This window comes from Cibotium barometz, chromosome 10, assembly GCF_041138505.1.
Source record: "Cibotium barometz isolate CiBa-2024 chromosome 10, ASM4113850v1, whole genome shotgun sequence".
NCBI lineage: Eukaryota > Viridiplantae > Streptophyta > Polypodiopsida > Cyatheales > Cibotiaceae > Cibotium > Cibotium barometz.
This window is the reverse complement of record NC_141055.1, coordinates 60,637,718-60,657,930: the sequence shown is the minus strand read 5'-3', so window position 1 is coordinate 60,657,930 and position 20,213 is coordinate 60,637,718. Positions and strand designations below refer to the sequence as shown.

The 20,213-nt window shown below is 48.6% G+C and overlaps 1 protein-coding gene across 5 annotated transcripts in view; it reads left to right on the top strand.

The window, feature by feature from the left end:
* LOC147635126 (AMP deaminase-like) overlaps positions 1 to 20,213 on the top strand; it is a 142,173-nt gene that overhangs the window by 48,927 nt on the left and 73,033 nt on the right. For all 5 annotated transcript variants that reach the window (XR_015266836.1, XM_086804419.1, XM_086804420.1 and 2 more), the window contains exons 8-10: positions 4,602 to 4,781; positions 4,988 to 5,055; positions 5,207 to 5,349. Coding sequence is in view for 4 of the 5 variants with exons in the window: in XM_086804419.1 (XP_086660545.1) it covers positions 4,602 to 4,781; positions 4,988 to 5,055; positions 5,207 to 5,349 (391 nt within the window). In the remaining variant the exon portion in view is untranslated. The remainder of the gene's footprint in view (positions 1 to 4,601; positions 4,782 to 4,987; positions 5,056 to 5,206; positions 5,350 to 20,213) is intronic.

Below are 20,213 nucleotides of genomic sequence, written 5' to 3'. Positions count from 1 at the left end.
GACTGCTGCCAATCGTGCTCCTAGTCCTCCTTGTCTGTGTATGTAGTCGGATATCTTATCAATGTATAGCCCGAATAGAGTAGGAGACAAGGGGCAGCCCTGCTTCACCCTGATAGTGCTGTGTATGACTTGTGAGTCACCCCCTGGGGCCAGTACTCAGTGACTGAAAGACTCGTAAAGTGTGAGGATCCCCCAAAGCATATCTACTGGTACACCCATATTTTGAAGTCTCCTCATCAATCTGGTCCATATGATAGTGTCAAAAGCCTTGCGGAAATCCACAACGCAACGGTATATTCAACGCCTGTGAGCTATCCAACTTGTCTCAATCGCTCCCTCTCCCTCTCGTAGTATAATTGCATAGAGGACTCTAGTGCTAGTCGTGGGAGGTGATCTCTGTCAAGCATGTATACATGCTGAATATAAGTGACAGTTTGAAAAAGGGCATCTGTAACCAGTGGGGCCACCTCAAACTTTGCATGTAGAATGTCATGTGGTACAGACGGCTTACTCCTGATCATTCGTAACGACATCATCACTTGTAGTCTCTTTGTGCTCCTCCAGTGATCCTTCCCTAGGCTTGGCCCCCAAAAGGCTGCACCATACATAGTCGCTGGTTGTACTAGAGTATCAAAGAGCCAGCACTTAGTGTGAGGTTCTTGGAAATGCGCCTAGAAAAACTCTATCCATATGGGCTAGGGAGGCATGCCCCCTCGCAAGTCGGTCAGTGGTAGCTGTGGTCATGGAGAACAAAGGAAAGGGCTTGTAAAAGTGACTCCTAGATACACATACTTCTGCACAATCTCCACTGGGTCATCTCTGTATATGAAAGAAAATTGTGAGGCGATTGCATAAGATGTGTTGAAGACCATAACCTTGGTTTTGCCCAAATTGACCGTAAGGTCTCTCTCCCTGCAAAATCTGTCCAATGCATTTATGTGTTTCTGTAAACCCTCAACTGAATCTGAGATCAAGACAATGTCGTCAGCATATGCCATATAGCAATATGGGCACTACTGTCTGAGCCAATGGTAAACCTCTACCTCCGAAACGATCCACAAATACTGCGATCTTATCAATGTATAGGCCAAAGAGTGTAGGTTAGAGTGGGCAGCCCTGCTTAACCCCAAGTGCTACATATATCTCCCGAGGTCCCACCGGGTGCACGTACTCGGCCGAGTAGTGCCTCATATAGTGCCATCACACCCCATATCATCTCATGTGAGAACTGGAGCTCTTGCAAGCGTCCTGTTAGACGGGATCGAGGGTCGGAGTTAAAGGCTTTGCGGGAATCCACAAAGCAGCAATACACATGTCTATTTGAGGACCTCGCCTCCTCTATGATAGCCCATAAAGTAAAGATATGGTCCAACGTGGAGAAGTTCCTCTTGAAGCCTGCTTGGCCTGATGCTATGTTTCCCATCCTCTCTGCCATAGAGCTCATCATGTCCTCTAGTACTGCCCCGTAGATTTCGGGCATTGTGTGACCAATCTTGATAGTCATGTAGTTACCTGGGTCCATGGGGTCTGAGAAAGAAAGAAAGTTCTATTAACGTCTACGGAAGGCCAAAATGACCCATGAGACCAAAAAGGTTACATCATGTCCATGAAATACATCATCATGGGTGCTAAAAATAAAAATCAAAGAAAGTGATAAGAGCTGAAATGTCAGGTCTGATCCCAAAACAAAAAGTGTGCAGCTCTCATATCACCCTAAAATATCTTGCATAGGACATTGCAACATGGCACCCAATGTAGGGAAGCTGGGCCGGTGGGAGAAAGTCCTATGGTGGTGGGAGATGATGGCTCTGATCCTCTTGTAGTGACCTGGGCGTGGGCGGGGACCACGAGATCGAGGGCGTCGGCTCTGGATAGCTCAATGGCCTTGTCTAGTGTCACTCCTCTCGGCTGAGCTCTCGCATCAGCCTGAAGATCGGGTGTAGTTGGTGGATCTGCCCTCGTCACTCTAGTCTGGAAGAAGTCAATGAGAGCTCTCCGTACTGTACTGGTCCCTTGACGGGTACCGCTGGTCTAAGTTGCAAAAGGGACTCCCTGTGTCTATGAAGATCCAGGAGGAAAAGTCCCAAGCATCTCTGGTCTGGGAAATTCATGATCGTGGAAAGTGATCCAAATCCATCTCGGAAGAGGTAGTGGAACCTCCCCCTAATCTCGTAGTATACTAGGCATTTGCATACATAGTGGGCCTCTGTCTCAGCCTCTGCATGACAAAGTTGACATATCCTGTCCTCTGGTGCAACTGCCCTCGGCCCATATCTGGTTGTCTCCACCCTCAACTGATGGGATGAGGTGCGGATTTGTCTAATCGCACATCGCACCCCAAATGACGGGCGTGTGATGAAGCTGTCCTCTGTTAGGCGAAGAAAATGTTCCCTGTAAAGGGCCATCTTCGTCCCAAGGGGCTGAGTCCTCTGAGTATCCAGCCTCACGATGTCCTTCATGATGATCCTGTTCAGCTCTGTGTGGCTGAGAGCAAAGGAGGGCGCCTCTATGCTATACTGGAATGGAGGGAGTAAGTCATACCAAACCAAGTGCTCACCTGGGCATACCAACACTGCGTGTCTCCGTCTAGTGCCAGTTGTCTCGAGGACTCTAGGGCGAGCCTGGGGTATGTGTCTGGTGGGAGCTTCAATAATCTGTGCCACTATGTCACTGTCTGGAAAATAGCCTCTGTCACAATCGGTGCAACCCTTATCTCCGCCTGCACAATCATCTTGTGGCACTGATGGCTTACTTCTAATCATGCGTGAGATTATCACTAGTGGCCTCTCCATCGGCTTCCACCCATCATATACATCCTCTGTGTCTGTCTCAGCAGGCTCCTCCCTCAGTCTCCATATGGGAGCTCCATATAGTAGTGCGGGTGTGACTAGTGTGTCAAATTGCCAGAGCTTCATCCTCGGCTCCTGAAACTGTATCTGTGAGCACTGCCTCTGAAGTGAGCCCAAGGCTGCATAGCCGCGCATCAATCTGGTTTCGGCTGCCATCTGCATAGAGAAACACGGCTCGGTAAAATTGATCCCAAGGTATACATAAGAGGTCACATGCTCCACTGGCTCCCCACCATAGGTAAAATGTTGTGCAGATTTGCGTATCCACTTGGAGGAGGTGTTAAAGATCATAACCTTGGTCTTCCCAAGGTTTATGGTGTGGTCCCGATCCTTGCAACAGGCGTGTAATGCATCCAAGTGTCTCTGCAGCCCCTCTGGTGAGTCAGAAATGAGGACAATGTCATCTACATACAATAGAATGGGTATCAAAAGTCTTGCCAAAAGTGCTCCCGGACCTCCGTGTCTGTCTATGTAGTTAGACACCTCATCAATGTAGAGCCCAAATAGAGTGGGAGATAAGGGACAGCCCTGTTTCACCCCGATAGTGCTATGTATGTCCTCTGATTCCCCCCCTGGGGCCCTCACTCTGCCAATGACAGACTCATAGAGTGTGAGGATCCCCCAAAGCATCTCTGTCAGTACTCCCATGTCTTGCAGTCTCCTCATCAATCTGGCCCGTGGGACTGTCAAAAGCCTTGTGGAAATCCACAAAACAGCAGTATATCCGGTGCCCATGTGCTCTCCCCTCCTCCATGATACCCCGTAATGTGAAGATGTGGTCCAGTGTGGATTGTCCTCTCCGGAAACCTGCCTGCCCTGGTGCTCCGAGTCTCTGCTCGGCCGCCCATCTGCTGAGCTCATGCTCCAAGATCGATCTATAAAGCGTGGACAATGTGTGACCAATCATAATAGTCCTGTAGTTACCGGGATCCATGGGGTCACCATGCTTTCAGAATGGGCACAATGGTATTAGAAGACCAACTGGCGGGGAAACCCTCGCATAGGGCCCTGTTAAACATATGAACCAGAAGTGGAGCCAATACATCCCTTGCATGTGAGAAGTGCTGGGCAATCAGCCCATCATGATCCTGTGCTCTCCCCTTCTGCATCCTGTCAATAGCATCTCTCACCATGCTCAAGTGGAAAGAGGAGGAGTTTGGGGTGTGAGGCTCAGGAGGGTGGGGGAGAGGTGGTCGTCCGGGGACGTGGTAAAGGGAGGTGGCATATGCATGCCATATGTCAGGTGAGGTGATCGGGGTTGGTGGGCGACGATCCTGGAAGAGCCTCCAGGCCTCCTTACAGTCCTGTCCCAGAAACAACTGGTATAGCTCCTGCTTGAGGTGAGCTAGGTAGGCTTGCTTCTTCCTCCGTATGAGACATCGAATGATCTGTCGTGCCTGCTGGTGAGTGGTAGAGCCCAGAGTGACCTCCCACTGTAGGCGGGCACAGGTCTCACGGCACTCCTCATCATACCATAAATGCATAAATCATGCGTACATACATACATACATACATGCATGCATGCATGCATGCGAAAATACATACATATTTAAGTACATACATGCATTGTAGGAATCTGTAACCGTTTGCACTCTACTGCACTTATGTTTGAAAATGTCTTTGCAGCTGGTTTTTGTACTTTTTAAGGCAGCCAAAAGTTTTGATAAATTCCAAACACCTTAGCAGCCCTGTTTTTATAGGAAGCAATCAGCCAGTGCTAACCTTCATTATTTATTTTGAATTTAAAAACAGAAGTTCAGTCTACATCTCATGCTCAATGCTGATCGTGAGTTTTTAGCTCAAAAGAGTGCACCCCATCGAGATTTTTACAATGTTCGCAAAGTTGATACACATGTTCACCATTCTTCTTGCATGAATCAAAAGCATCTTCTACGATTCATCAAGTCGAAGCTGAAAAAGGAGCCGGATGAGGTGAGTGGAGGTTTGATCAAAAGGGAAAATTCCTCCTGATACTTATCTAGAAAGTGTTAATATGGTCATGTATATTCTAATTTTGCAAAGGGAATGTTTTAAGAAGCTTGTGTTTGTGTGCGTGCGTGTGTGTATGTACATGCATACAGATCTACACAGGCATGCACAAATCATCATATGATCATGAATCTGTTTCCTGGTTGTAGGTTGTTATCTTTCGAGATGGAAAATACCTCACTCTCAAGGAAGTCTTCCTGAGCTTAGATCTGACGGGGTAAAAGGATAATCTTTAATGTTTTATAATTAGTTTAGAAAATTCTATTGATTGGACAGTTTGTACATGTGCCAGTATTTATTTGCATGTAACGTTGCCTCTTTTTGTGAATAAGTGTTTTTTTTTTTTTTTTGGGGGGGGGGGGATTTAGGTATGACCTGAACGTGGATCTATTGGATGTCCACGCTGATAAGAACACGTTCCATAGATTCGATAAATTCAACCTCAAATATAATCCATGTGGGCAAAGCAGACTCAGAGAGATTTTCTTGAAGCAAGACAATCTGATCCAAGGTGCGTGAACTGCAAATTCCGGTTGCCACAGCAATATGTTATCAGCTATGTTAAGCTTATACGTGTTAAAAGTGCCAGAGACTTTTGTTGAATATTTCTTATCCTGTTTCTGCTAGAACTTTCTTACCATGGGGTGGAGCAAAATGCTTGCACTGGGGCATTGATAACGAGGAAAATAGAAAAGTGTAGTAGGAAGTCAGTCTATAGTAAATAGTACGGAACATCTTTGTATCAGAGAAACAGGCTGTAAGATACATCCAAAAAAACTTACTCCATTCTTGCAACCCTAAGCATGTAGTAGAGTGGTATTTAGGGCAGAGCTGTGGGAAATGGAAACGGAAACTGAAATGGATTTTTCCAGGGGAGGGAAACAGAAACGTCACGTCAGCAAGAACAGAGGGAGGGGGGGGGGGGTGGTTGTTTAAACCAGTAATGGGGGAGAGGATTAGTATGCATGAGAGAGTGAATCCTTGGAAGGATGTCTTTGTGGATTTCAATCCACCATATTGCTGATACCTCTATTGTGATCCTAAAGCTATACAAAATGGATGTGGGGAAAGCCTAAATGCATGTTATCTTAGCTTGATGTGACGGAAACGCTTCCCCAGACATTTTCGGTGTTGACCGAAACGTTTCCCCAGGTATTTTCTCGCCGTTTCGGATATCCCAAAACGTTTTAGAAGGGAAATGTGTTTCGGTTGCAGCTAAGTATACTGAAACGCCTGTGGAGCCCTCTATGTCGGTGTAGCTCAAGGAGAAAAAGGCCTAGGCACATAATCGGATCAGTAGGAGTACCGCGAGCTCCCCGAACCCTGATACGCCTTCCTCCACCTCTGTTCCTTCCTTCGCTGGCGGCTCTGCCCTCCGACCTTGCTCTACACTTTCGAGATGTCAGGTTGCTTGGAAGAGGTTTCTTCCAAGTGGATTTTGATTTTGAGGACGCAGCCTCAGAGGTTTTGAAGGGCAGCCCTTTGCCATTGGGCCCGAGGAAGATATTCTTTCTTCCCTACTCCAGCTATTTTGACCCTGTTGAGGAAGACCGGAACCGTTTCCCGATTACTCTCAGATTCATATTGGCCTATGTTAGAGGCCATCGGGTCTGCCTTTGGGCTTGTTCTTCAAGTGCCCCCCCTTAACGCCTTGCCGACTTCGTCTGCCCAGGTGGTCACTGCCTCGGCGGATGCTATCCCCAGGGTCATGGTTCTTGCCCATGACATTGAGCTCTTTGAGGACTATGTTTTGCTTCCGGGCCCTTGTGGCCCTTTGAAGCAACGTATGGAGATTGCAGGTAAACCCGATCAGTGCCGGGTTTGTCACCAACAGGGTCACTTTGCTCGAGATTGTCCTCAGGCTCGAGGTCGCAGGAGGCCTCGTAAGCGTGCCTCTCAGGCCCCACCTCCCTTGGTTCCTTCCCATCCTTCAGTCTGCCAGGTGTGGCGAGTTGTCTCTCACGTCCGCCCCCCTGGTGCGATTGATGGGAAGGCTTCCTCAGATCATGTACAGATAGATGATGTTTCTGGTCAGAGGGATGCGTCAGCTGATGCATCTTTGCAGAGAGATGATATCTCAGATCAGGATGAATTTGTGGAGTCCTCTCTACTTGGAGGGGGCGACATGTAGGATGTTCAGCATAGTGGGGATCATGTATTGCAGGATTTTCAGCATGATGCCATTGCCCTTGATGCCCCGCAAGGCGAACAGGTTTCTCGTACATATGCGGGCACGGTGCAGGGCCTCGGACAAGGGCATGTCAGTGGACTTTGCCCCGTGGATTTTCCTATCCTCCAGCATTATGAGAGGCGTCCTCACGCTGCCCATCGTCTTCTTAGATCGGGGGTCAAACCCTCTTCTCTTCCATGAGAATCGTCTCATGGAATGTTCAGGGCCTTGGAGGGCTTCCCACCTGTGGTAGGAAGCGCCTTTTGAAGGACCAGCTTCACCCTGCTGTTACAGGAGGGTCTATGGATGTGCTTTTGTTGCAGGAACACAAATTGGATAGATCTCAGTGTGGCAAAACTGGTAAGATGCTTTCTGGCCACACCTTCTGGTCCTCGGCAGTTGGGACTAGAGGGGGTGTTTGTATTTCAGTGGCAGCATCTATTATACCTCATGTTATTGGGCACGATGTTATCATCCATGCTAGAGTGCAGTGGATCTTGATCATGCATGAGGGTCAGAAATTGGGAATCTTGAATATCTATGCACCTAACGTGAGAGGTGAAAGGGTGGCCTTTTGGGACACCATTACAAATGTCATTCCCCAGGTTGATCATTGGATAGTGGGAGGAGATTTTAATATGGTTGAGCAACCTTCTGACAAGAAGGGTGGACGCGAAGGGGTCTACACCCTTTGGAGCGAGCCTCATGGGAGAGGTTCACGCTTTCCTTTTTTGGCAGGGAATGCTGGATTGAGGATGACTTCCAGAGAAGGCCAAATTCCTTATCTTTCTCTTGGCACAACCGCAGGAGTGGGGATGAGAGCATCTTTGCACGTCTGGACAGGTTTTATGTGGATGATTGGTCCTTCTGGACAGGTTTTATGTGGATGATTGGTCCTTGGACAGAGGAGGCACCATTGCTATTATGCCTGGCACCACCAAATCCGATCGTTGCCCCATCGTTTTGTGTCTTAGGGAGCCTGGGGCTCGCTCGGCCTCTCCCCGTATCCGTATCCTTGACTCTCTTTATCTAGATGCTGACATTTCCCTTGAGATCAGAGAGATATGGAGATCTTGTGACGGTCCTGATCCTCGTCATAATTTTGCGCTAGCTCTTGAGAGGACCAACCATCATTATCATAGCATTGCCTTGTCTAAGAAGGAGGAGGCTTTGGACAAGGAGAGAGCTATTAGGCGTAGGATTGCTGCTCTTCAGAGGGAACATGCAAAGCATCCACATGCGACTTGGATTACAGACCTCTTGACCATAGTTAGAGCAGAGCTACAGTTGGCCATGGACAGGAGGGCTGAGTTCGCCTTTCATGCGAACGAGGCCTTTTGGACTCAGATGGGTGGCAGATGCAACAAAGAGTTTTTTTCAGCACACATGCCTTCCCATAGCAGGGATTCTGTGAGGTACTTGCAGGATTCACAGGGTGAGGTTCAGATTGAGCCTGATAAGGTGAGGAGTATTGCTTCAGAATTTTATCGGTCTTTGTTGACAGCACAGGTGCCCTCCCCTCAGAGAGATGTGGCACGGCAGAAAGTTTGGGAGTGCATGCCTAGGCTCATTACAGATGCTGTGTGTTCGTCCCCGGATGAATTCCTTCACGCACTGCATGCTCTTTCCAGTGGTTCATGCCCAGGGGATGTTGGTCTTTCTCCCGCCTTCTTTATTCTTTTTTGGGATCATATTGGAGATGCTATCACTGTTGCCCTCCAGGAAATGTGGTTGTCGGGTAGGATGCCTCCATACCTCAAGGAGGGGCTGATTCACCTTATCCGCAAGAGTGGGGACAAGATTGACATCAAGCAATGGAGGTCCATCACCCTCCTTCGATCTGCATATAAAATCTTAGCTAAAGCCTTGAGTATAAGGTTGTAGCCGATTCTTCTCCAAAGGACTATCCATGATACCCAAAATGGGTTCCTCCAAGGAAGGAGTATATTTGATAACATCTTTTCTTTTTGGGAAGCTGTCGAGTGGGCAAAGTCTAGTTAGCAGCCTCTTGCCATTCTTTTGCTTGATTTTGAAAAAGCTTATGATAGAGTGGATTGGGACTTTTTGGAGGGCACTATGGCACACATGGGGTTTTCCCAAAACTGGATCAGAGGTGTGTCTTGCCTATACAGGGAGGCTCATAGCACTGTTTTAGCCTGTGGGGGGCACGGTGAGCGTTTTCAGATTTCTCGTTCAGTGAGGCAGGGCTGTCCCCTCGCCCTTTACTGTACCTCATTGTAGCTAAGACTATGAGCAGGTTTTTTCGGGCTGCCCCTGGTGTTGTGGGTCTCAGGTTGCCTTATGTACAGAGGAAGAGTTTTTGGACTCTCAGTTAGCAGATGATACGGCGTTGTTCCTTGAGGCTACACATGCTTGTTTATGTGCTTTCCGGACAGCCTTGGAGGCCTTTTGTTTGGCAGCAGTAGGAGCTACTATCAATTGGCATAAGTCAGTTGGTTTTTGGATCAGTGATTCTCCTCTTGCAGATTGGGGTACAGATGTTGGTTTTACTTGGATTGAGAGAGGATGCTCTGCCAGACACCTTGGTTGTCAGGTGGGCGTTGACATCTCCCCTGCACAACAGTTTGCTTCAGTGCTCTTAAGCATTAAAAGCAAACTTCATCACTGGAGTAGGAGGAAGCTCGACTTGGTCTCTAGAGCTTTGGTGGTTAACCAAGTTTTGCTAGCCACAACTTGGTTTATCGCTTCGTGCTGGATTTTTCATAAGGGCTGCATTGGCCAGCTTCGTCGCCTTATTCGGAACTTTCTTTGGTCAGGGCTTGATGGAAATGCACACACCAGGGCTAGAGTTGCTTGGGAAACCATTATCAGGCCTAATCAAGAAGGGGGATTGAATATCATTGACCCTGAGGTGCAATGTAAGGCTTTGTTGTGTAAGCTGGTTGTTAGGGGCTTTCTTCCAGGCACTGAGCTGTGGAAGGACTTTCTCATGCAGTAGATTACGAAGTGTGTCCCTGTTCGCGGAGGTGATCGGACTCTCAGCTCACACTTTATTTTTCCGGATGCAGTTCACCGCTCCCCTTCATCCCCCCTGGTTAGGTCCCTCCTACGGGCCTGGGATTGCCTGAGGAGTTTTTTGGTACACATCCCCCCGTGTTCAGCGGAGGAAGTTAACCGGCAGCCCATTCTGTGGAATGATTTGATCTTAGATGTGCCTGGTAGGAGGTGGCTAGAGGCAAGGGCAACCAATAAAGGAGATGCAAAGCAAGTAAGTCAGTTTCAATATGAGATGATTTGCTGCAGGTTTGGGGTTCTCTTGGAGTTGGCGACAGATCAGGGCAAAGAATTTAGAGCCAGTTTGATCTAAGATCTGAGCAGGTTAAGATTGCAATTGAATGAAATGCGAGAGTGTGCTGTGATGACCTGGTGAGCTTGCGCTGCTGATTTTCCTGCCCCCGCCTGCCCCTCTGCTGCCCTCGCCTGCCCCTCTGCAGCCCCCCGCCAGCCCTCCTCCTGCCCCCGCCTGCCCTCCCCTCCCCTCCTGCTGCTCCTGCCAGCCCTTCTGCAGCCCCCTGCCCGCCCTCTGCTGTCTTCGTTTGCCTTTCTTCAGCCCCCGCCAGCCCTTCTGCTGCCCCCGCCTCCCCCTCTGCAGTCCCCGCCTGCCCCTCTGCTGCGCCAACCTGCCCCACTGCCTTTGCTACCCCAGCTGCTCCCGCCCTTCTGCTCCTGCCTTTGCCCCCCTCTTTTGCACCCGCCTCTCTATCAGCAGCAATTTTACCTGGATTCAAGTCGGCCGCCCATTTTTTTGATTGGCTTTATGGCTTCTTCTGCCACAGCCAATCTTTCGTCACCCCGATTGGCCCGAGAGAATCATCAATTTTTCACAAGACGAGCTCACCTCTCTTCAGCATGACATTGACCTTGAGGTCTAGACCACCCTTGTTGCGAGAGTTTATGGTTCCCACCCTTCTCGTTTACAGGCCTGTGAATGGCTTCTAGCAGCTCTCCCTTTGGAGCTAATTGTGCACTTTCAGGATACTCGTTTACTTGGTCGAGGCTTCTTCCAGGTGGACTTTCATTCTTTAGAAGCTACTTCTCAGGCTTTGGCTAGCAGCCCCTTTCCTCTTGGTCCTAGGAAGATTTTCTTCTTTCAGTACCAGGTGCGCTTTGATCCAGTGGTGGAGGATCAGCGCCTTACCCCGGTCTCATTACGGTTCCCTGCTCTTACTCGGTCCTATTGGAAGCTTTTAGCTTCCATAGGGGCATCCTTTGGCCAAGTTCTAGAGGTACCAATCCTCGCGAGCTCTTCCGCCTCAGCTTCCGCGGCCATTACCGCCACTCTTGATGGTGTACCCCGGGTCCTTGTGCTTGTTCCTGATCCATCGATTACTGATGATCATGTTATGCTTCAGAGACCAGACGGATCTCATTTCCGCCAGAGGATGGAGATTGTAGGCAGACCTCAACAGTGTCGGATTTGTCGTCGAACAGGGTCACATTGCTAGAGATTGTCCCAGATTGAGGGGCCATGCTAGGAGGCGGCGTGGTCCTGCCCATCAGAGGCCTTCTGCAGATGCCGAGACTCCAGCTGCTCCTTTGCCACAGCAGACCACACAGCGTTGGGTTGTGGTTAGGGATGGCAGGCACCCTCGGACCCCCGTACCTGCCCCTTCACCCACACTCCCTATGGAGCACCCTAACCCCTATGCAGCTCTTGCCTCACAGGATGTTGATCCTTTTTTGGAGGATGAGGCCTTGCAGGCACATGATCTGGATTCCTCAGAGGAGGATGCTGCATTACAGTTACAGGATGATTGTACCCTTGAGGATGATGTTGCACATTCGCATTGTCATGGTACCTCTCCAGTTCTGAGGACTAGCCTTGGCTTTTCCCCGGAGTGGGAGAGAGAGGTAAGGTTTACATCGTCAGATTTTCCCTCCCTTACCTATGCGAGACGTACTTCCGCCTCTAAAGGGGATCCTTTGTCGACCACGAGATCTGGTCGTTCCTACTCTGAGTCTTTATGAGGATTGTCTCTTGGAACATTTAGGGTCTTGGGGGTTTTTTTCCGCGTCGACGGAAACAAATTGTAAAAACCCAGCTTCATTGTGCAATCACAGGTGGACCTATGGATATATTGCTCTTGCAAGAGCATAAACTGGATGCTAGTCAGTGTGGGAGATCAGGCAAGCTTCTCTCAGGACACACCTTTTGGTCACCGGCTGCTGGTACCAAGGGTGGTGTTTGTATCTCTGTTTCAGCTTTGATCTTGCCTTGCTTCATTGGACATGGTGTCATTTTGCCTGCGAGAGCGCAGTGGATCCTTCTTATGCAGGGTACTACACGCATTGGTATTCTCAACCTCTATGCTCCTAACCATAGAGGAGGTGAGAGGATTGCCTTTTGGAAATCTCTCACTACATTGATGCCTCTTGCCGACCATTGGATTATTGGTGGGGATTTTAACATGGTTGAGATGCCAATGGATAAAAGAGGTGGACATGAGGGCTTGGTGCATCCTCTTGAAAGAGCGTCTTGGGAGAGGTTTATACTCTCCATTCATGGTAGAGATTGTTGGCATGAGGATGACATTTTGAGGAGTCCATCCACTCTTCTTTATTCATGGTCTAACAGGAGAAGAGATGTAGGATGTATCAATGGACGGCTAGACAGATTTTATGTGGATGATTGGGTGCTTGACAGAGGTGGACATACTTTGATTGCTACAGGCACCTCCAAATTGGATCATTGCCCAGTGGTTTTATGTATTAGAGATCCGAATTGCCATGGATCAGCACCCATGTATGCATCCGTGATCATTTGTTTTCAGATGCAGAAATATTGCGTCGTATGCTTGATATTTGGAGATCTCATGAAAGGGCTATTAGACGTAGATTGGCTGCCTTGCAGAAAGAGCACGAGAAACATCCTCATGCTCAATGGGTATTGCAGATTCTTTATGTACTATTAGAGCAGAACTTCATCACTCTCTTGAGCAGCGCGCGGAGTATCGTTTCCATGCCCAGGAATCCTTTTGGACACAGATGGGTGGCAGATGTAACAAACATTTCTTTGCTTCTCACGGCCCATCTCATGCCAGAGATAGTGTCAGACAGTTGTAGGATTCACATGGCACTCTTCACTCAGATCCTCTCATGGTTAGACAGATTGCCACCGATTTCTATTGCCAGCTTCTTAGTGCTGAGCCGCATTCTGATCTGAGACACAGGGCACAGAGGAAGGTTTGGAATGCATTGCCACATTTGATCATCGAGGAGATGTATGCCGCTCTGGATGCCTCTTTTTCTATGCAGGAGTTCAGTCATGCTCTTCATGCCTTACCTCATGGAGATGTGGGACACAGGTTCTATGCCTTCTTCTCTCATTGAGGGGCTTATTTATCTTATTCCTAAGAGCGGGGATAAGACATTGATTGGCCAATGGAGACCTATCACCTTACTTGGGACTGCCTATAAGATTCTTGCTAAGGCAATGAGCATCAGATTGCAACCAATTTTGCAGGATGTTATTCATGATACCCAGAATGGATTCTTACACGGTAGGGGCATCTTTGATAACATTTTCTCGTTTTTGGAGGCCGTCGAATGGGCTAAAGCGAGCAATCAGCCCTTAGCCATTCTGCTCTTGGATTTTGAGAAGGCCTATGATAGAGTGGATTGGGACTTTCTTGAGGGTACTCTTAGTCATATGGGCTTCTCTCAGAGATGGATCAAGGGAGTTTCATGCATGTATCATGATGCCCACAGTAGAATTCTTGCTTGTGGTGATAGAGGAGAGCGGTTTCAGATTTCTCGCTCAGTACGATTGGGCTGCCCATCAGCCCCTTTATTATATATCATAGTTGCAGAGGCCACGAGCATCTTTCTCCGCTCCACTGCTGGTATTTCATGATTGAGGTTGCCTCTTCGTGGTCATGAGGAGTTGGTTGACTCTGAGTTAGCTGATGACACAGCCCTGTTTTTTGAGGCTTCACATATATGCTTATGTTCCTTCCGGGTAGCACTAGAGGAGTTCTGTTTGGTAGCAGGGGCACTCATTAATTGGCACAAATCTGTTGGCTTTTGGGTTAGTGATTCACTGAGAGTTGATTGGGGTGCAGAGCTTGGTTTTACTTGGATCAATAGAGGATGTACTGCTAGATATTTGGGATGCCAAGTTGGGATTGATATTTCTCCTGCACAGCAGTTTGCTCCGGTACTCATGAGTATCCAGAAGAAGCTCCTCCATTGGAGCTCTAGGAGATTAGATTTAGCCTCCAGAGCTTTGGTGGCTAATCAGGTTTTGCTTGCCTCAGCTTGGTTTATTGCCTCTTGTTGGTGCTTCTCTGGCGCGTGCATTGGCCAATTGCGGAGATTGATCTGCAATTTTCTCTGGTCGGGCTTGGATGGCACCTCAGACACTTGTGCCAGGGTTGCTTGGCTCACAGTTATTCAGCCCAAAAGAGAGGGGGGCTTGAATATTATCGATCCGGATGTTCAATGCAGGGCGTTGCTTTGCAAACTTGTGGTGAGAGGTTTCCTACCAGGCACACTGAACCTTGGAAGGATTTTTTCTTGTCTCAGATTTCCAAATGTACACCTAGGGTCGGGAGAGACTGGATGCCCAACACACGTTTTTTGTTCACAGAGGCTGATATTAGGGCACCATCTTCCGCTCTTATTGCAGCCATTGTCAGAGCATGGAGAAGCATGAGATATTTTTTGCGACAAAGGCTTCCTAGGTCTTTGGACGAGGCTGACCGACAACCTATTATGTGGAACGAGTTCATTAGGGATGAGGCTGGTCGGCCACTTGGTGCATCTCGTTATATGCAATGGTCAGGCTGGGAGAGATGCGCATACATAGTTCTTGCTTGGAAGACCTTTAAGAGTCTTCCAGAGGATCGGAGAGTTGCATCCACTCAGCATCTTAGGGGCTCTCGCATTCGTATTGATTAGATTGATGCAGCTATTCCGCATGAGTGGCTTTCTGGGACCTTTCACGGAGACTATCATCCGAGTTGGCTGGGAGTTTTTTCGAGGATAGGCATACCTCTGCAGGTCATTGCTCTACCAGGCCAGGAGGATACAGATTTCCTTATGTATTCTATCATGCCTGGTGGGAGATTGAGGAGATGTAGTATGGAGGAGATCATACCAAACACTAGGCTTAGTCCAGTGAGGATTGTTGGTCGCTCGGGGAAGCACTGGTTCATTGACCCTTCTCCTCAGATAGTGACTCATGGCTCTTGGTATTTGTGGCTATATGGTGGCAGTCCTATCAGATATCTTCAGTGGGATCTAGGAGAGTGGGAGTGGATTGATGCCTTCGATCCTTTGAAAAGCCTTCCTTTTTTCAATTTCACTGTTCGGAATGCCAGGTTTCTCCTCACTCGACAGATGCATAGGATCCCTACTCTCAGGCCCATTGGGAGAGCTATGATATTTCTCTAGTGATACAGCGCAGATATTGGCATAGACTTTGGCACTCATACAGAAGGAGCCAGATCTCTCATTTCTTTTGGTTATTCTTACATGGTGGTCTCCCCACCAATCACTGGAGATCAGTTTTCGGTGTAGCACCTTCCTGTCCTAGATGTGCAACAGATTCTGAGTCCGTACAACATTGTCTATGGGGGTGCAGCATTGCACAGCAGATTTGGGGTCCTGTAGCCCAACTTATGGGCAAATTGGGTGGCCGAGCCATGCATGTGACTTGGGGGGCAGTTGCTTGGCTCTCCCAGTCCGGTCCGCAACTTTTTTGTGAGGGCAGTGGTACAGATTCTGTTTTTTTCATTTGTAGAGGTATTGCCCAGCATGGTTGCAGGATGTTCCTCACTCTGATTATACACCCCCTAGACAGAGGATTGACACCAGTTGGGAGATTATTGCGAGTGTTACAGCATGGCAGATCTGGAGAGCTAGATGCACGGAGGCTATTGAGGGTGTCCAGATTTTTGGGTCTTAGTTCATTAGTACTATATGGGCGGATATCAACCACACTCTTATGGCTACTTGGGCTCGCATTCAGGGGCCCTCTCGTTTTGCGCAGGTGAAGCGTGTGATATTTATGCGGGAATGGGACCATGGCATCTTCTTTTCCTCTAGTACCACAGGTCTTACATGGCATCTTCTTTTCCTCTAGTACCACAGGTCTTACATGGCATCATGATGCTCCTCAGTGGTCGAAATCACCTTACATATTGAGGTGATTCTATTCTCTTCCGGCTTATAGCTGTGATTGTTGTATGCTTTTCACATACTTAATAGAAGTCTCTTTCTGAAAAAAAGAAAAGAAGAAAAGATGTGCGTGGTAGGCCTCTTGGGGCAGCTATGCATATTCTTTGGGCTAGCTGGGAGACCCTTTGCCCTACAGTGTTGGCTTGGAAGAGGTTTCAGAGCCTTACCGAGGTACAGAGATTGGATCTCCCGCAGTATTTGAGAGGCTCTAGTCGGGGGATTGCACAGATTGATGCAGCCATTCCCAACCACTGGATTACTGGATCTTTCTTGGAAGACCGTCATCATTCTTGGTTTGGGGTTTTTTCCAAGAAAGGTGTTCTTCTTCAGGTTATGGGTCTCCCCTTGCCTAGGGAGGATGATGTACCGGTCTTTTTTTCTGTACAGGATGGATGGCAGTTGGAGAGATGTGACGTGCAGGACCTTATTGAGGGCCCCCAGTTTCGTCCGGTTAGAGTTGTTGGCAGGTTAGGGAAGCACGTCTTTGTTGACCCCCCTTCCCCAGGGATGATCACAGAGAGTGTTAGCCTTTGGTTGTATGGTGGCTGCCCTATCAGACATTTGCATTGGGACCCCGGTGAGTGGGTGTGGAAGGATGCTTGTAATCCCTTGAAAAGCATGCCTTTTTTCAGTTATACGGTGCGGAATGCCAGACATCTTATCTTGGGACACATTCAGAGTGTCCCTACTCTTAGACCCTATTGGGAATCCTACGGCATTTCGACTGACATTCAGAGGGTTTTTTGGTGGAGACTGTGGCATTCTTATAGGAAGCCACAGATTTCCTCCTTTATCTGGGTTTCTCTTCATGGTGGTCTAGCCACCAATCAGTGGAGGTCAGTTACTGGTGCTTGCCCAGCATGCCCTAGATATGCAGGAGTTTTGGAGTCAGTTTACCATTGTTTATGGGAATGCAGGGAAGCACAGAGGGTGTGGTCTGCGATTGCACCCCTCTTTGGTAGGATTAAGAGGGATGCTATCATTTCTTTTGGTTCTATCATTTGGTTGACACAGTCTGGGCCTCAGTTGAGATTCGAGGGGACCGACAGGAGCTTGGCCATTATGGTTAGGCAAGGAGTTGCTCGGTAGTGTTGTCTTCAGGATTTGCCACTTTCACACTTTGTCCCTACGGCACAGAGGCTAGACAGTTCTTGGGAGATTATTGCTAGCATTTCAACGTGGAATATCTGGAAGGCTAGATGCACCGAGGCCATTGAGGGTACTCCCGTTCTTGTTTCTCAGTGTCTTTGCAGGATTTGGAGTGATATTATTCACACCATCATGGCTACCTGGGCCAGAATCCAAGGATCTTCGAGGGCTGCGGAGAGGAAGCGCGGCCAATTTATGAGAGAGTGGTACATTGGTATCTTTTTCATGTCCTCTCATTCGGGACCCTATCGGCAGCACAGGGCTCCTGATTGGTTGAGATCTCCACCTTTCTTGGTGTGAAATCTCCATTTTGTAAAATTTTTTCATACTTAATAGAAGTCTCCTTTCTGAAAAAAAAAAAAAACGCCTATGGAGGGGTGTTTCGGGAGTTTCCCGCTTCTATGATTTAGGGGGAGATCTATTGTTTTACGACAATCAGAGTCCTTGTCATATGCATTAATCCTTGCCACCGTGTTAGATACATGGATCATACGAGGCACATAGCTAGGGATAGGTTTAGCAGGGAAGTCTCCCCTTGTTGCAAGCCTTGATTTATTATGGGGTGTTTATTAGAGCAGGCTTCCTTGTGGCAAATATTTAAAGGGAGGTGTGACCCTGAACAATGAAAAGCTACAGCCATGTTGCATTCTGGTGGATGAATGGATACACATATCGAGCAGATTGATACTGAAGTACATGTTTGAGAGGATAGATAGTGTTCCAAAACCATGCAAGATTGGTGTGAAAAGTGTACTAGGAGAGATACAATTTGCAAGAAAAAAGACTTGCACAAAACAACATTTTGGATAGCAAAGAGCTTATGTTGGTGAGTTGGCTACCAACTCTACCAATCCTAATAATAATGTCCAACTAGGTGTGTTCACACAATAACCCCATAACTGTGTCCACATTGGGTTGCTCATTGGGCGTGGCGACAATATTACAAAGATTTGGCACAATAGCCTTTACAAGCACAGTTGGGGTGCTCTATGTCCAGTCTGTCTAGGTCTCCTCCTGGCTCTCAATTCCTCTGCTCTCTGTGCGGTCACCCCACGTGGTACATCAGTTGGCACTGGCATTGCTCTCTGGAAGAAATCTGTGAGCTGGGACTGTCTCCCACCCCTAGTGGGAGAGGGTGTTTGGAGGACTCTCTCTCGAGAACTATGAAGCTCTAGTAGTAGTCTGCCAAGCTGTCGTTGGTGTGAGGCCTCCATCAACTGATGTAGTGAAGAGTGCTCCTCAAACAATCCTGCATATCTATCTCTGACCCCCTGGTGGGCTCTACATCTACATACAAAGTGATCCTCAGTCTCCACCTCCTCGCGGCACAATCTGCATATCCGCTCAGCTCTGGGAACCCGTGCCGCTCTCCCAGCCTCTATCTCTAGCTGATGTGATGAGACTCGTAGCTGTCCAATAGCAACGCGAGAGCTGTGTGGCATGTATACATCCATGTACCGCGGTCGATGTATAAACCCATCCCCTGAGATGCTCATAAAGTGGTCTCTGTAATACAGCATCTTCGGTGGTAGTGGGCTCTCTGGTGCTGTCCATGTCTCCTATATGTAGTGCTGCCATATGTCTTGTCTCATCACTCTGTTCCTCTCATTGAGAGAGAGGTAACCCCGTGGAGCAGACTGATCATACTGAAAAGGTGGCAACCGCTCAATGTCTATCCCATGATGTGAGAACCAGTGTAGCATGTGTGCATACCAAGATCTAGTGTGTCCAGCCTCGGCCAGCTGTTTGGATGCCTCAAAAGCTCGGCGGGATAATCTCTCCGTGGGCATCTCCCTCATCCTGTATATAAAGGAGATCGTCTGGAACAATGCCTCCACTGCCATAGGTGGTGCAGCAAACTCAGCTCGAACAATGTCGTACGGGACGGATTGTTTGCTGCGTATCATCCTCGAGAGCATCAAGATTTGTGGTCTCTCCAGCTGTACCCATGTTGAGGCTGCAAGCCCTGGTGCCCAAACCGCTGCTGCATAGATCAAGGCTGGTGTCACTAATGTATCAAAGAGCCACCCCTTCGTGCGGGGTTCGTGAAAATGTGCCTGATGACACTGGCGCTCAAGGCCAGCAAGAGCTGCATACCCCCGGGTCACTCTGTCTCGGACTGCCTGAGGCATGGAGAAGCGTCCAGCTGAGCTAGTAAATGTGATGCCAAGGTAAACATAATAGCTCACCACCTCGACCCGCCCTCCTGCTAATGTGAGAGTAGTGTGGCTCCTGACTGCGGGTGAGGTGTGGAAGATCATAACCTTGGTGACGTCGGGCTTTGCATAGCTCGGTGGCTCTGTCTAATGTCACTCCTCTCGGTCGGGCTCGTGCATTCGCTTGGAGGTTGGGGGTGTGGGTGGATCTACTCTCGGGGCTCTAGTTTGGAAGAAGTCAGTGAGAGCTCTCTGTGCTGGTCCTCCGGTGGGTGCAACTGATCTGGGCCGCAGTAGGGATTCCCTATGTCTCCGGAGCTCCAGGATAAAGAGCCCCAGGCTTCTTTGGTCTGGAAAATCCATGATCCTAGAGAGTGATCCAAATCCCTCTCGAAAGAGGTAGTGGAACCTCCCCTTGATCTCATAGTATAGTGGGCTTTTTTTTTTTTTTTTTTTTTTGTGGAAAAACGATCCTTCTATTAGTTAATGAGAAAACGCCATATGGCTACAAAGCTCACCTCGCAAGGAGGGGTAAAAAACACAATGAACACCTGAGCTCCCCCCCGTGGCTGGCCGCTCTCTGGGGGGGGCTACCTAGTAATACATGATGGAGGTGAGAAAAGCCAAACTGGCGGTCTATAGTGCCAAGTGACATCCTCGTCCCTCGCGGCGGTGAGGAAAGGACCAGGCTGCCAAGTG